The 17299-nt window shown below is 39.8% G+C and overlaps 2 protein-coding genes across 2 annotated transcripts; both read right to left on the bottom strand.

Annotated features, from left to right (window-relative positions):
- Nucleotides 1-639: 639 nt before the first annotated feature.
- On the bottom strand, nt 640-1643 carry LOC138132597 (beta-1,3-glucan-binding protein 2-like). Its single transcript, XM_069050162.1, has 2 exons — nt 1225-1643; nt 640-1166 (listed from the first exon to the last, which is right to left on the bottom strand). The coding sequence occupies exons 1-2, from the start codon at nt 1598-1600 to the stop codon at nt 712-714; spliced, it is 831 nt and encodes a 276-aa protein (XP_068906263.1). The 5' UTR covers nt 1601-1643; the 3' UTR covers nt 640-711.
- A 1633-nt stretch (nt 1644-3276) lies between these two features.
- On the bottom strand, nt 3277-15524 carry LOC138133067 (uncharacterized). The gene is made up of 7 exons (XM_069050860.1): nt 14544-15524; nt 11628-12493; nt 9550-10380; nt 7193-8023; nt 4733-4955; nt 3701-3917; nt 3277-3635 (listed from the first exon to the last, which is right to left on the bottom strand). The coding sequence occupies exons 1-7, from the start codon at nt 15361-15363 to the stop codon at nt 3356-3358; spliced, it is 4068 nt and encodes a 1355-aa protein (XP_068906961.1). The 5' UTR covers nt 15364-15524; the 3' UTR covers nt 3277-3355.
- Between the last annotated feature and the right edge of the window lie 1775 nt (nt 15525-17299).

Genomic DNA, 17299 nt, shown 5'->3' with positions numbered 1-17299 from the left:
GGGCCGATACAGCTGAGAAGTCGTTAATGTTTGCATAAAATCGATTAATTTCTTTTTGTTGTGTTAACTCGACGCGTAACTCTTTAAACTAATGTCGTTATTTACGTTCGCCACAGTTAAGATCTTTACGTGTAATTGCTACGGTTATAATTGGACTTCCTGCGGTGTTTAATGAGAAATCGATCGAACGCACCGCTACACACCGATATTTTATAAATAAAACATAATGCCGACCAAATTAACCGGAAAGTATTTAATTAAGAGCCGATTGGTGGCTGCTAATTTATCGAATTGATTGTGTCACTGTCTCGTTTGATATTTCGTCGGGAGTTCGGTCGGAATGGCGCAGAGAGACTTCAAAGTGGATCGGATTGCGGGGGTTGTTTTGAAGTTTCAGGTTTCAGGGTTTTTGGTTTGGCTCAAATCAAATTTCGATAAACTGGAAATTAAACCGGCAAAGCTGCACCGGATACCTGATGACTGAAAGGAATTTTCCACAACGGGATCCAAATGCTCCATAACTGTTGATCTCGACAACAAAAATCCTCAACTTTGCCAACAAAATTCTTCCAATTAGCAAACTCGACTTTTATTTGTCAAAAGACGAAGTTTCCCAACACAAAAACTTGAAATTTCAACTTGATCAGACAAAACCGATTTATTGTAATACTTTAGAAGACGTAAATAATGCGTACAAAGGAAATTCATTAATCAATACGTGATGGTGAAGCTCGAGTATTTCAGTTTTCTCTTGGCGGCCTTGACCACCTCCACTTTTTCGCTCACGCTCCCGACCTGAAAGCTGACCGTTCCATTCTTCTTCCGGTTCACGTTTTTGACCTTGAACGACAAGTTGAGTTTGTCTTTGACGATGGCTTGAATCATCACGGCCAAATCGTCATCGTTCACCATGGGGCCATCCAACAGGAGGGTCTTGGACGTGTTCGGATGCTTTTCCACCATATCCCTCAAGATATCATTCGTCTCCCTTAGGGAGTCGCTTTCTTGTCGCAAATCGAGCAGGCTCTGCGTGAGATTCCACACCACCTTTTCACAGATCCCCTGATTGTGATCGAGTTTTGCAGGAGCGAGTGTCGGGGAGGGTGTCTCGGTGGCGGCGGTCCCGTCGCACTGATCTTCTTCTTCTCCGTCTTTAGAAACAAGCTCTGAAACGCAATTGTTAAAATAATGGTCGATGTTGAAAACGTGATCGTCTGAACTGACCTTTAATTTCGTACGCCCGCTGGTCGTGTCTGTAGCCGAGGTTATCTCGCATGACGTAGATCCAGTAGTAGAGTTTGTCACCGATTTGCAGCTTCACGTTTGCGTCATTGACCACCCAGTGGTCTCCGTTCTTTTGGTGGACTTCGTGTGACACTTGTCCCGGTGACATGTTGTCTATAGGTGTGTTGATGTTTGCGTGGAAGGAGAAAAGTGTGGTCCCGGGGACGTGGGGGATGCTCACTCTCAGTCCGCTGGGCTTGAATGCTTGGATTGACGGTTGAGGAATGGCATATCTCAACGATCTGAGATCACGAGTCGCACCAGAAAGACCACCGAGCACACCGATTAATAACAAGACTTTAAGAGACGTCGTCATCGTGGATCGATCGTCGATAATCGAATGGAGAGTCGAGATGACGGCTTTTATTTATGTGTAGATTGATAACCTCACGGGTGTAGAAATAATCCGGTTTTTTAGTTCTAGATTCGCGCGAAGCATTAGTCATGACGTTGTTTGTGAGGATTATCAGGGGAAACGGTCCCCCGGTTGGGTAGAACCGGGATGCCCAACTGCCGGTGGAAAATCACTAATCGAGTGATAAGAAGAGATAGGGAATTTTTCATTCCGGTTTTGGGGTCGGATCTTTTGCTAAAATTTCGAAATGCGGACTTTTCGACGACCGGAACAGACAGAAATACCAACGCGGAGATTTATCGATAATCATTTTGATTTGAAATGATTGCTCATTACTGGTGAAAAACGGCGTGAAAGCGTCAAAAATTCCTGCAATTTCCCGTTATTTGTGGCAGTAAAATCGCAATAAAGAAGACATCACGTGAATGTTCAACTATTTAAAAACCAACAACCGCTACAAAAAGCTGCAATTATAATGTAACAACGTAGTCAGCGGCACAATTGCGTTCCCCATTGTTCGGTTGTATAAAATGCAATGAACGTCACAATTATTTATAAAATTACTATCGAATTAGCAATTATCCGGATCCATTACAAGTGTGCTCGTCCTGCTGAAAACTCTCTCGATTAATCCTGCGGTGAAAAATCTCGCCGACACTTACAGCTCTCGTGCAATTTATCGCATCGTTGAGACTTACCTTTGCACAGTTGCCGGTTTGCGCTCTTGTTAACGAATCGATACCACCCGTAATAGCTTTCTTTTGTTTATAAACTTCCCAAACTTCAGGGGCAACTTCATTCCGATAATTGCCCGGAGGCATTAATATTAAATTATTTTTAGAATTTTAATATAACAAGCAAACTTTTTTCCCTTGTTGTTGAATCGAACAAATAGGGCTTTCCAGCAAGAGAAACGGCTTAATTTAATGCCGGTGAAAAAGGAGCCGACTTCGGATGAGGTGTGGGTGGAGCTTAATTCCTGCTGCAGGATCAAAACGAGCGGAATTCGATAGGCAATTGACGGTTGTTTGATGTCTTCACTGTTAATCATAAATTTTATACGGTGCAGTTTCAAAGGGAGCCGAAAATTTCACTTATTCGGAGAAAATTGGAAACGGTCAGGTTTCAGCACGATAATTAGGGAATAATGACGTTAGCGATCAACTTTCAACTCGGACGAAACGAGATTTTAGTGTAATCGTAGCCGCGCACAAGAAATCGAGTTGAAAACTTCTGATGCGCAATTAGCCGGCGAAGAACTGACCGAAGAAACCATCAACTGTTCATTTTTATTCTCATTGTGTTGGGTAAATGTAATTCAGAGCGAGACCGTTGTTGCTTGTCCATCTCATGTGGCGATCGCGACTTAATTGATGGTTTTAAGCTCGCATCTTCGGAAAGCCGGAAAATTCAGTTAGAGTTTGTCGCCAGCCTAATATCGTTCTTGAAACAATGACATAAGTGGGTTAAGAGTTAAATCCTGTTAACTTTTTGCCCCGCTGGTTGAGATTTATATCACGTGTACGTAAGGATAAAAGGCCGACTATTATGTAAAAAAGAAGACTATAAGAAAGCTTTCGTTATTTTTACGTGTATATCCTGGAATTTGTTCGGGAAAAGGTTGAAAGGTTCCTGTATTACTTTTATAAATTGGACGTTTTTATTTCCCTACGAAATTTGCACACATTCACACTCTTCAAAAAAACGCTATTTCGATTAATTGGTTTTCTGTTTGTCTCGTCTGCCAAACAATTTCCTGAAGACGATTTTAACGACTAGAGAGAAGACGTAGGCTGCGGCTCCGATAACTAACAAGAGGAAAGCGATCACATCCAGGAGGAGATATTTGTAGAGCGGCATGTCCACAGCTGCGGTCCGCATATGGTGCCCTCCACCGTGACGTGCGACATACTCGACCCAATAAATGGCGGTTTCGAGGGGCGGCAGTGGACGGTCCCTGAACCTCACCGACAGCTCTTGCGCCCTCTTCCTGAATCTGCAACCGAAAACAAGCACACCAGTAGAAATTTCGACCAGAACAGAGATTGCAATTGCAATTACTTGGGGTCGAGGACCGTCTGCAGCGCCTCGTAGACTTTCTCCTCGGTGGCTTCGTGCAGGTGCAAGATGACGCCGCCCCCGTTCTTCTCGAGCGCTCTGGCGTTGACGTGCTGGTCTCCGTACTGGGGCATCACCACGGCGGGAACTCCACAATGCACCGCTTCGATCGTCCCCAACAGTCCGCCGTGAGATATGAAACCTACCACGTTCGGATGACCTGCAATATTTAACGGATTCAGTGCAATATCTCGGCGACAAATATGTCTCGACGAAAGCCATCTCGAGACCTAACGGTGTAATGGAATTCGGGTCTCTTATTTAAGACGACGCTTTAGTAAAAATACCACATTTGCAAAAGACGGAGCACTTATTTGAACCCTCTTCGGAGCAATTTCGCCGTCGAATCGCTCTCGACACTTTATCTTGCGATTTATATGTTTCGCGAGCGATCTTGATCAAATGACGCTTTCAACGTGTCGATGTGCGAAGAGGGAATGTTGTTTGCCTTCAGGACGGATCGGTGGAATCAAAATGGTGGCATACATAAAAGTATTTACAACAAAATGCTGCCACGACTCGTAAAACTAAGAGTGCGTGGTTTATTTCTTCCGAGAGGGAGTTTGATTTGAAACGTCGCAAAGTGGCTACTAAACATGTTGTTGTTCGGCGACGGTGGCGGCAAAAAATAAACCCATTTAGATAAACGAACGTAAACCTGCAGGATTTGGGAAGACGCCTCCGCCACCAAAATTAAAATTTCTCTCGCTCGCTATTTTTTTTTCCTTGCAACAAAATACGTAGGTACATCGACAAACTCTTGTACCTCGTAAAATTTCCCAACTTTCCCTTTACGAGAAGGAAAGTTTTCTTTGTCTGGTCGAGTCATTTTGAAGAAAAATGTTGTTCAGATGTTGGATGAAGAATGTAGTGTTCGTTGGTTCGATTCGGTTTCCGGTGTCAATGTCACTTTTGCATTTCGTCGCTTGAATAATTGACGATCGGAGTTCGTCGCGGAGTCTGTTTAATACTCACAGAGAATGTCAAGTTGCGGCATCCACTTCTGGATCATTACGTTGTCTGGCTTTCCCGGCATCGAGTCGTTCTCCCATTTCCAAAGGACTCGCTGCGGCAGGCGTCCGAAAGCTTTCAAAAATTCCCGTCTTTTCTCGTCGGGGAACGTGTGCCCTTTGATCATGGAACCCAGACTGAAGTAAATAACGCCGTGGGCGGATTCGTTTATCCATTTCTCCAGGTTCTGCAATAAATCGTCGACGGAATTAAACGTTTGAAGGTCCGTTCCCGGTCTGAATATGGGAATTATATCGCCATTACGCAGTAAATCGTGATCCGGTGCGGTCATAAAGGAAGTCGATAAAGTTAAATAATAAGCCGGCGCTTTTTTAAAGGCGCAACTCCTGATCCGGGGCCATAAATTCCCATATACAGAGCGCCATCAATCACCATCTCGCCAGAAGAGAGCCGTTTTCCGAACGCGGAGAAAACGTCAGATTTAATAACTCCGCGTCAAATTATTAAACAGTGTAGCTCCAATAATGCAAACCTTGGCCCATTTAAACTTTAATATAACTTAACGAGTAATAAAGCGGAATTACGCGCAAGATCTCTCGTACAACAGACGAGTCTTCTAAATACTTCTTAGAAAACTCATTTCCTGGCTTATCTATTAAATACAATCTTCAAGCCGGCAACTGTGTTTTCGACGTGCCGGAGTTATTCGAGCGAACCATGAATATTTAGGCGATCGCACATGTGGGACATTTAAGCCGGCTCAGACTGCACACCGACTACACAAACTGACAAAACACAAAAATTACATTATTCTCTCACTGTACACTGCAATAATTTGTCTTGTAACAAACAAAAAAACATATTTTATCTTCAAGGGGCGATGTTCATCTTTGTGACTTGTTTTCCGTTGGCTTCAATAAATGTCTCGAAACAAGTCAATATTAACCGTTGGGCCATACCTTTGAGAAGACGACGTAACATTTTCTTTTTGAATCCTGAAATTTCGTACCAAAACTCAATGTTATAGATATGCGCACACAGTTTACGCCGAACAACGTTTGCGCCAGTCGTTATGTCAGCGAGACGTTTCTGCCAAAATGGCGCCTTCGAGAGTTGCCAACTGCGACTGAATTTAGTGTTACCTAAAATTCCCTATCACTCCTGGGCTGGGAAAGCGTTGGGAACCGTCAATTGCTGTACTTTTTTAAAGTGTAGATTAATTGGAGCATGTTGACAGCTAACCTAAAATTTAGAGCCAAAAATATCTTACTTTGTTTCTTTCTTTGCAATGTTTTACATTAAAAATAGAATAACGTAACGATTCCTATTCTCGAAGCAAATATCTAAGGGCACCCTTTGCTGAAAACAAACATGTTTAATCATGTCCCGATTAAACATAAACAAATGTCATTCGTGTCAAACCGCGGGAAATTCAAACTTTACACTGTTCTAAACGGTTTGATTTTTCCAACGCCTACTCAGCCCAGGATTTCATTTTAACGGGCGATATTGCAACAAGAGAACTAGGCATTACTGGTGCCTTAATATTTGAAAATTATCAAAAAGATTCGTTTCTACTCTTAATGATATAATCTACATTTTCTTAATCATGTCTCGTATAGACCTGTAAAACATTCAGTCCACGTCAGCCTACAGCGAACCTGTCAATACTAACAAGACCAGTGTTTGTATTACATTACGAATTAACCGGACACTCCGGGATTCCGGGGTGGCCGCACCAACGCAAAATGAACCGTGAGATCGAGTGAATATTTCATCACGGCCGCAAAATCGTGTAGTAATAACCGCACGACCGAGACTGAAAAAAAAATAGTTTGTTGAACTCGATTGCACGATCTGCATCCAACCTTCTGGTATGTCGTTAAGGAACGACTGCGATTATCCTTTTGAGCTTCATCGCGCCTATTCACGTCTAATTGTGTATAATTTAGCGCTTTCGCCGCTTATTATATGAATAGAATTAATAAGAAAAGAGCTTGTTAAGGGCACGAAAGAATCGGAATAATTTGTGGGAATTAGGGAAAACAATGTTTAACGAGCTGACAGGATGTGTTTTCATAATCGGTTTCGGGGTTTATGACCCGGAGGGACAATGAGCGTTTTATCGATGACAAAGGGGATCGATGGTCGACCATTCAAAGATATTTGTCTACAGGGATTCGCGCTTAATGCAATTAAACGCATTTTATCGACGTCCGGAATAATGAATTTTGAACTGGCCGCACTTGTACTCGAAATGGAATATTAATTAAAACTAAAACAAAAAATCCATGTGGAAGTTGGAGTTGTTCGGTTGAATCAATCGGGAATGACAAGCGTAGCTGGAAAATTAAAATAGACAGGACCGGTCACAAAACAACGCCGAAAAGTCAAAATAGACAAGAGTTGATACGAGCGAATCGACTTTGAGCATATTTACTTAACTCAAACATAAATACTCACTCGTGGCAATTTATTTACTTTCCCTACGTGAATCCCTCCGATTTCTACAACGGCGGGGACTAACGGTCGGGGCAGGTTCAGACTAAAATGAGTATTGACTAGTAATAAGCTAGTATTGAAAACAATATCCCTCAACGGTGTTAAATCTTCACCGAAATACTCCCTCGCCGTGTCTTCCCCCTTTTCCATTAACACAGCGTCGTAATAAAACCGATGCACAAGCCCCGCTACTAAATTCTCGACTCTTTCAAAAAACGACATCCGATCCGAACAGTCCATGAAAATATTAGGGATGTAAGCCGGATGCGAGGGATTACCGAACCTCTCATTGTACCAATGCACCAAAGCAGAAGAACTGATCCCGATCACCGGAGCCTTGAACTTGTGCACCAGACGCAAGAAACAGTCGCTGTTGAACTGCTCGACGATGATCACGTCGAAACTAGCGTTGCTGTTGAGCAATTGGCGAAGAGCTGCAGACTTAAAGTCCTGTTGACAAGAAATCTCGGCCATCGAGTTTAGCAACTGAAGAATCGACCATCTCTCGGTTTTGGTACCGTGGAAGTCACTTAGATCCAGAATGTTGAGGAAAATAGATGAGTTGTTGTCCAAGACGACGTCAGTGTAGTCGGGAAGAGACGTCTTGAGAGGAAAGTGACTGACGGAAGTGACTTGGTGACCTCTTCTGGCTAAGGCTTTGGTCAAAGGGAGGAAAACGTCAGCGTGGCTTTTGCCTCTGTGAGGAAACAGACCAAGAATTCGGTACGAATCGACGAATAGAACACACGACACTAGCAACACTTGATTGAGAAACATTTTGTAGTGCCGATAGTTTCATTTGTCGTGCATTTATGCATCAGTTTAATACGAAAAAATTGGGAAAAAACCTCCGACAGCAATTTATTCTTCTTATCTATAACCAATTATATGTAAAATTTATTGTTGCGTGACAAACAGCGGTGACACAAATAACTCTTGGATCTTCATAACGTAACACAAATATTGACATTTTTAAAGTGAACTTCTTCACTTGGTATTTCTTTTGACTGTTTATGACGAAAGCGATTGAATTAATCGGTCGAGTTTGCTTAACCCCAAAACACACAATAAAAAAAGAGTGTGTGCTTAAGACCGCACGACATTAGTGAAAACTTCTAGGATGGCTAGTTACTGATTTTAAGGAATATGTAGGTACCGTGTTCTATAAAAAATATATCATTATGGATGATAGTACCTACTTGGAGGAATAAGTAGCAAGGCAAAATCATTAATGTTATTTAAATTCAATGCTGTTTTTAAATAAACATCAACAATCTGTATTTTTCAATAGAAACTGCAAATACGTCTGCTTTTAGAGGTACACTCTGGCAAAATTTGTGAGGTTAGGTTTGGATGTTTAAGTTTTATTTTCTTGACGTTGATATTGAACACAACACAAGTTTTCATAGCAATACCAATACCCTGTATTATGTTAATTTGTCCATTTTCCTCTTCACATTTTGCTACACAGATTTTTCCAATAGATGAATTGTTGTAGCCATAAAATTACGTATTAAATCCTACATTCATCTGTAAACTTACAATATTTGTCGTGTCTTTATCGTTTATATTATATAAAACTATACAGGCTATTTCACGAGTGATAATGAGACTGACGGAATAACAAATTCAACCCACAATACATCTTAAAAAAAGCCGGACATTTTAATGACAGTAGCCAGCTTTTTTCGGAAATATGGTGTGGGTTGCATTTTAAATTACGTCAGGCTTATTATCACTCGTGAAATATCCTGTATATCTATACAGTTACTCCTGCAGCTCTGCACTGAGGTCACTCAGGTCACAACGTACTATGGCGGATTTTGGCCGTCACTTTCTTGACATTCAAGTAAAGTGTAAATAAACCTTTAGGAATTGTAACCCCACTTTCGATTCTTGTCATTTTGACAATCAATTTAAACTGTTTGAACCTCAGATCCGACATGAATAAACAAAATTAGAGCAATCGTACATAGATAAATCTGAGGTAAACGTTCTGTGTAGTAGAAATGACAAAATAATTTTGAGTTTTGAAATTTACCACCCAAAAAATAACGTTCATAATCAAGACGGTAATCATGATGACAATAAAGTACGGATTACAAATTTTTTTTTGAATTGACAGACAATGACGGCCAACAATTTTTGGCCGGCATATTACAATGAAAATTTAAAATTGACAAGTGAGGCACAGTTGCCGTGTCGTGCTGCGAACGATTTTCGCTGAGCTGCGAACGATTTTCCGATTTTCGCTGAGCTGCGTACGATTTTCCGATTTGAGTTTTCACTTCAATAACCTAAATTAAATTTGTACTCACTTTCGGTGGTCTTTTGAGATCACCAATGTGCACACCCCCAACTTCTACCACAGCAGGTACCAACGGTCTTGGCAAATTTAGACTGAAATGAGTATTGACCAGTAACAAGCTGCTGTTCAAAACTACATCCCTCAGGGGTGGCAACTCCTCCCCTAGATATTTCCTAGCTATTTGTTGGTCATTTTTCGCAGTAATTTGTTCGAAAAACTCGCCGTGCACTAGTCCCACTACAAGATTTTCCACCCTCTCCAAGAAACTCATCCGATCGGAGAAGTTCATCAAGTTGACAGGGATATAAGCCGGATGGGTCGGGTTACCAAACCTCTCGTTCGTCCAATGCATGATCGTCGAAGAACTGATACCTATCAAAGGCGCTTTGAACTTGTACAACAGCCCTAGATGACAATTGGTGTTGAAGAATTCTGCGACGACCACATCGAAGGTTTCGTTTTTGTTCAAAAGCTCTTGCAGGGGTTGAGACTGATAAGCACACTCGCAGGTGACTTGAGCAAGTCGGCTCAAAGTCACGACTTCCAACCACATGTTTTCATGCTGTCCTTGGAAGTTTTCCAGATCAATGACATCGACCAGAGGAGTCGAGGCATTTCCGAGTTTTACGTCGGTGTAATTGGGAATTGGAGTTGCCAAGGGGAAGTGACTGACGACTGTGAGTTGGTGGCCCTTTTGGGCCAAGGCTTTGGTCAGTGGTAGAAAGACGTCGACGTGGCTTTTGCCGGGGTGTGGAAACAGAGCCAGAATCTTGTACGAATGTATTGCCACGAGAAAATTTACAAGCACCAGTGTCACTTTGAACCACATCGTGTGTGAATGAAAGATTTACACCGATTGAAGGTGTTACGCAAAGGCGACTGGGAAGTGTTGGAAACCTCCCAAGTAGAGTTATTTATAATACCAAAGCGATAATAGTGCATTATCAGCGTGATAAATCCCAGTAAAACAAACTATCAAGACATAATTCAACCTTTACTCACTGCAATTGTTTGGAGTTACCAATACGCATTCCACCTGCTTCTGCGACTCCAGAAATGAGTTTTGACCAACAAGAGACTGCTATTTCAGATGAGTTCTCCACGTGGTGCGAAACTCATGCATAAACCTGTCTCGCAATCTTGTCCTCGGTTTTCCAAATGATTTTATTTCAAAAATCTGACCAGAACGTTCTCCACTTTTTGGAAGAAGTTCTAGTTCAGTATGGTTATTAGAGATACACAGAGAAGTTGAATTGCTGAACCTGTTATGTCTTAAAGTGAGTAAATTTAGGAACACTAACAATAACTTGAGACACGATTCGAGCAGGAGCACAGGACGATTCTTGGATAAATTCCAATTTTATTTTCGTAAAAGATCTTGATATTAAAACAACTCCTCTCGGTTTTTGAAGTGAAAACTTCTTTAGGCGCCTGACGTAATTTAAAATGCAACCCACACTACATTCCCGAAAAAGCTGGCTACTGTCATTAAAATGTCCGGCTTTTTTTGAAAATTTATTGTGGGTGGAATTTATCATTCCGTCAGGCTCATTATCACTGGTGAAATACCCTGTATAGTTTTATATAATATAAACGATAAAGACACGACAAATATTGTAAGTTTACAGATGAATGTAATGTAATGTAATTCTCAATTATATGGCTTCAACAATTCATCTAGGTATTGGAAAAATGTGTGTAGCAAAATGTGAAGAGGAAAATGGACAAATTATCATAATACAGAGTATTGCTATGAAAACTTGTGTTGTGTTCGATATCATCGTCAAGAAAATCTTAAACATCCAAACCTAACCTCACAAATTTGGTCAGAGTGTATCTCTAAAAGCGGACGTATTTGCAGTTTCTATTGAAAAATACAGATTTTTGATGTTTATTTGCATTGGATTTAAATAATATTAATTATTTATGCCTTGCTCCTTATTCCTCCAAGTAGGTACTATCATCCATAATGATATATTTTTTATAGGTAGATAAGAGTACATATTACTTAAAATCAGTAACGAGCATCATAGAAGTTTTCACTTCTGTCGTGCGGTCTTAAGCACACACTCTTTTTTTTTAACTTACTTGCGGCAACTGCTTCAGCTTGTCCAGATGGATTCCTCCAACTTCAATAACCGCAGGAACCTGCGGTTTCGGCAAATTAAGACTAAAATGCGTATTGACAAGCAGGAGACTATTGTTAAAAAAGATCTCTCGCAAACTCGGCAAATCCTTGAAGAATTCTCTTGCGATCCTTTCGTCATTCTTTGTGAACACCGTGTTGAAAATAGCTTGCTGCACAAGTCCCACTAGTACATTTTCAACTCTCTCGAAAAATGACAACCTGTCCGAGTAATCCATGACGGTATTGGGGATGTAAGCCGGATGTGTAGGATTCCCGAACCTCTCATTAATCCAGTGCATTATCGTCGACGAGCTGATCCCAATCAGCGGCGCTTTAAATTCGTGCACGAACCCCAAGAAACAATCGGTGTTGAAAAACTCGGTGATGATGACGTCGAAGCTATGATTACCTTTGCGAAAGTCCTGCAAAGCGATTGATCCCGATCCGATCGTGCACGCGTACTCTGCATACTCCTCCAGTCCGTTCAACGTCAACCATTTCTCGGTTCTTCTTCCACGGTAATTGTCCATAGAAAATACTTCAATGAAGGAGGTGCTCTCGTCCCCCAGTCGCACATCGGTGTAGTTATCGACGGGGCTTTTCAACGGAAAGTGGCTGACCACAGTGACTCGATGCCCCTTCTCGGCTAAAGCTTTTGTCAGGGGGAGAAAAACGTCCACGTGACTCTTCCCATGGTGCGGGAACAGGGCGAGGATGTCGTACGAGACGACGGCCAAAAATAAATTTGATAAGAGGATTAACGAGCACCGAGACATATTGTACGAGTAAGTGGTGCTATAGTTGGCGGACGACTGGACTTGGATCACTGCCAATTTGTTTTTATTATTCGTACACCTTGCCTAGGGTCACTGTTTGTGCCGCCCAAAGCAACAACTTTGACCGATAAAAACGGAACGAGATTCTCTTCTAATTTCGCTTAGATAAGGTAATCGTCTCGGTTCTGTACGAATTCTTCGCTAATTATTGCAATTAGAGAAAACGTCCCGATAGTTTTTGCTTAGTTCGGCGATAAGATGAAGTTTTTGCAATTCGTCGTGCGATATCGGCGAGAGCTCGAAGAAAATTACTCGAACGCTATTTACGCTATCTAATCTGACATTGACATATTTAAATTTTAACCGTCTAGATTACACATGCATTTCATACGTGTTTGTAATAGTTATCGTATATTTATACGCATGCATCTAATTAAATAAATCCGATAAGTCGGCGGTTACAGATTTATTTACAAGTAGGTACTTCGCTTATCAGAGTTAATATCGATAAGCAACATTAATTGACTATTACACAACACAGCCGGTAATTATTGCATAAAAACTATGGCGATAATAACTGCATTGTTAGTAATGGCGAAGCCAACAAATAGTATATTATACACCAAGGTGGAGAAGTTCAAGATTATATCCAGAGCGAAAAGATTAGATCCCGAGGCGCGCCGAGGGATGTAAGGCGCGAACGCTATAAGGGACTTCTCCACCGTGGTTTATATAGAATTTTTTTCACGTTAAAACCCTTTCTAATAATAATTATTATTCATTAAATTATTTTGTCCGATGCGACGATACGAGTTCTCATTTTTCAACGGTTGCTATGGAAATTGAAAATCGTCTGTCTACGTTAACCAATGAAACCACTGGTTAATAATGAAAATTTATTAACCAGGCGGAGAGAAATTCTGCTTCTGGGTTCAGTTCGAGACTCAATAATGATGCCTTCTAAGACTAGTAGTGAAAAAAAAAATGTTTTCGTTGAGAGTTACACTGTTAATCTTACTTATTGTTTCAACAAATAATACATACACATTGATGCACTGGAAAATTAATTTGTTGTTTTTTTTTAATGTGTCATATAAAAATTAATGGTTTCATCAAGGTTAAGAGTAATAGATACTTAGACACAGAATATCTGTGACTGACCTGGGTACTAAATATATAATTATATCATTTCATGGGAATCATGATGGCGCAAATTTTTCCGTTTGTCTGGCATGAAACTACATTTTTTGTGCCTGATTGTGGTACTACTAAGTACTCACATTTTTGTAAATGTATGACTTATGACTCAAGGTTGCTACGTTTAATTTTAGATAATTAAACGATTCCAACTAAATTAGCACCATTAAAATAAATCTTGAAATCATATTTGCCACTTAAAACGTAGTGAAAATTATTAGAGCGATATTGCAGTGTCATACAGTGATTAGCAGTATTTAGAAAAACGTTATTTTGACATCTAACTGTCAATTTTTAGTATAGATAGACGGTAATAACGATTGCAGTTTACGTAAATTCCGAACCTATACCGCAAGGTGTTAACGTCATTTTTGACATTTCTCATATGTCAACAGTTTGACAATTCAAAAGAGTTTGAGTGCGATTTGACCGAAATATGTTAGAAATAAAGTGATGAACTGCTACTTCAATACCATCGTCGTTTGCACCACCTAAAATTGCAGCTTCTAACATTTCGTCCATTTTTGACACTACTTGTCAACTTTGCAATGTCTTTTAATAACGTTAACGCCTTGATAAATTGCAATAACTTTAAATCACTATGCCGTTAAAGCGTAGCGTTATTTCATAGCGCATGCATTTATTACCTATTACTTAAATAAAGTTTGAATACAATATCTCTCTGTTTTTACTTAGCGCTTAGCTTACTTTTTTAGATCCTTGAATCGTTCTATTACCCCTCTGTTAATAGAGCCTTGATCGCTCTCAAGGTTATTACACAGCAATAAATCACTTGATCTCATCGTTGTTGTTAGATGATAATTGACCTACTTTAGTTAACAAATCTCTAGGACTGGTCTGTTTTGTCAGATCATGTCTATCGACTAAAATCTGGATAAATACCCACCTGTGGCAGCTTTCTGATCTCCCCAATGTGCACTCCTCCTATGTCGATTACTGCAGGAACCTGCGGCCTCGGCAGATTTAGACTGAAGTGAGTATTGACCAGAAGCAGACTAGCATTATGTACAATCTCCGTGATCGAAGGAAAATCTTCCTTGAAATACATCCGGGCGATTCTCTCGTCGTTAGTCCTCAAGATAAAATTGAAGAATATCTCGTTCAGCGCCACCATGACGGTATTCTCGACTCTCTCGAAGAACCCTAACCTGTCGCTGTAGTCCATGTGAGCGATGGGAATGTACGACGGATTGTAGATATTTCCGAATCTTTGATTGGTCCCGTGTATAATACTGCAAGAGCTCAAGCCTATCAACTGAGCTTTGAATTTATAAGCAAAAGGTACGAAACAATCAGTATTGAAGAATTCCATCGCCACCAAGTCAAATTCTTCATTCGAGTTGAGCAGTTGTTGGAAGACAGGTGAAGACAAGGCTCGGTGACAGGTTTGAACGCCCAAATAAGCCAAAATTCCGTTGTTTATGTATTGCTCGTATCTGTACCCTTTCAAAAATGACATGTCCACCGCGTTGACCAGATCGCTGTCGGATTTGTCCAACACTAGTTGTTTGAGGGTCGAGGGAGCGTCTTCGAATGTGTAGTGACTTACGAAGGTGACTTGGTGGCCCTTCTCGGCCAGACCCTTCATCAGAGGGTAAAACACGTTGACATGACTAGATGCCGGATGAGGGAACAGTCCCAAGATCTTGTACGAGCGAGCGAACGTTATCAAGCCGAACAATAGCACAATCTTAAGGGTCATGTTAACACCACACCACGCGCACCGTTTACTTTGATTTTATGCAACACTCTCAAAGTGAGTTATTTAATATGGCCCGATAACGCCGCAGATTGATGATGACTGAGCCGGCAGTTCGGCAGAGATTGCGATTGTGAAAGTTTTGCAACGTCATGGGTATCGAAATGGAGTAACAACCTTTGTACAAGTTATTAATAAACGGTGGGAGCATCATCGATGGCAGCTTTCATTGTTTTGACGCATAGCTGACGACGCACCTATCAGATGAGGTTGCGGTTTGTACAATTTGCGAGTGGGAATAAGTATCGTAACATTCCAAGTGAATTTTGAAGTTGGTAATTAGCACAATAAACAAAAGTTATAGCCCCGTGAATACACTTAATAACAATATATCTTATCTTAACTAAATAGGTATATGCCAACCTATACCTTGTAAGTTTTGTTTATGGCTCAATTTCGGACGTTATTTATGGATGAAGGTCGAAATTCAACGTTTGAATTTCAATGTTTTCAAACAAAAACGGTGATAAGAGGTAAAATTATTCTTCCGAGTTTTTGTGACAACAAAGCGTTTATTTATCAGTGCGCCTTTAATCTCTACTTGCTTTTATAATTAGGTACCTATTAGATTTTTAAATCCAGACTTCCCCAAACACTTGTAAAGAAAAATCTCATTGTTTTATCTATTTTTTTCTTCTCTATTCATAATTTTGTCCTTCCTTCAACACGCTAAGGGGACATTTTACTATTTTACTTACACCAAACCTTAACCTCAATCGTTACAATCCAGAACGGTACACGTATATTGTGTTGCATACACATGCCAATTAAATCAATTTGACATTTGACATCTTTTATTATCCGTTAGGTCCCTTGAATTTTGTCTTTACGAATTTATGGGGCGAAAAGACTTTTTCTTATCACCAAATTGTCACTCTTGCCATTTTAATTGTTCTATTTGGCTCTACATAGACATACCTGAGCTATACGAACCGTTTCATTGTATTCAAATACTGTCGCAACTTTATGTCATTCCAGGGTTCAGTCGTCAACCCGAAAACTCTTTATTAAATTATCAACAAATAGAACAACCAAATAAAATTTGAAAGTATAATATCACAAGATTGGCGAATACGTGACTGAAGTTTTAGATTCATTTAAAATTATTATTATTTAATGAAAGGTGGAGAGAAATATTTGTGAATTTAATTAAAATTGAAATGAACGGTTTTATGCTATTTTATTACTTATTAAAAAAAATAATATTTTTACGTTTACCTTATATTAATTAAATGTGTAAAATTTTAATTGAAAATGTGTTAATTAATTCTAACACAATTTATAGTTGATGCTGCCAACAATATTTATTAAGTGTTGTGTAAAAGATGGTTTATTTAATTAAATTAAATTCTGGATGTATTCGTATAATGATGTAACTAGGCAACCAACAATTTTTATAATTAAAAATATAAATAGTTCAACGCACAACTGTACACTTTTTGTGGTGTAATAACATTTATTAAAAATTGGCTACTTTGCAATTCGTGATATTGTATTTCCTATCAGTTATTAGGCTAGCGTGTGGTGTTAATTATTTATAGAATTGTTGCCAATATCAGAAAAAGAGAATGTGTCATTGGTGAATAACATCTAAAACGCTTCTCCAATTTTCAAAGTTGAATAATGCACGGGTCAGTGTTTGATAAATAAATGAATAAATAATAAATGTCACGTTTGTTCAGAACTTGTTATTATTTTCGTCGAAAAGTTGCAACGGATAAACTCATGCGTGTTTACGTGTTATATCATTATTTGTAAAGTTAATTGTTATGTGAACATAGCTTTCGTGCCGGTCTTTCTGATATTAAATTGTACGAAGGTAGACCGGAGCTTCGCAAACCGGATTCGAATAAATAAAATATGGAATTGTTTGTTTCGA

The sequence above is a fragment of the Tenebrio molitor genome, chromosome 6, assembly GCF_963966145.1.
Source record: "Tenebrio molitor chromosome 6, icTenMoli1.1, whole genome shotgun sequence".
NCBI lineage: Eukaryota > Metazoa > Arthropoda > Insecta > Coleoptera > Tenebrionidae > Tenebrio > Tenebrio molitor.
Note: the sequence above shows the minus strand (reverse complement) of the source record. Positions and strands in the feature narration are given on the sequence as shown.

What these genes read in the sequence shown, in the direction of transcription:
- LOC138133067 (XM_069050860.1), bottom strand. Translation starts at nt 15,363, where the DNA reads ATGACCCTTAAGATTGTGCTATTGTTCGGCTTGATAACGTTCGCTCGC. An exon ending in ATCTCAAAAGACCACCGAAA is followed by an intron (nt 8,024 to 9,549) that starts GTGAGTACAAAT and finishes GACAAATGAAAC; the next exon opens with TATCGGCACTACAAAATGTT. An exon ending in CAGACGGTCCTCGACCCCAA is followed by an intron (nt 3,636 to 3,700) that starts GTAATTGCAATT and finishes TTTCGGTTGCAG; the next exon opens with ATTCAGGAAGAGGGCGCAAG.
- LOC138132597 (XM_069050162.1), bottom strand. Translation starts at nt 1,600, where the DNA reads ATGACGACGTCTCTTAAAGTCTTGTTATTAATCGGTGTGCTCGGTGGT. An exon ending in GCGGGCGTACGAAATTAAAG is followed by an intron (nt 1,167 to 1,224) that starts GTCAGTTCAGAC and finishes ATTGCGTTTCAG; the next exon opens with AGCTTGTTTCTAAAGACGGA.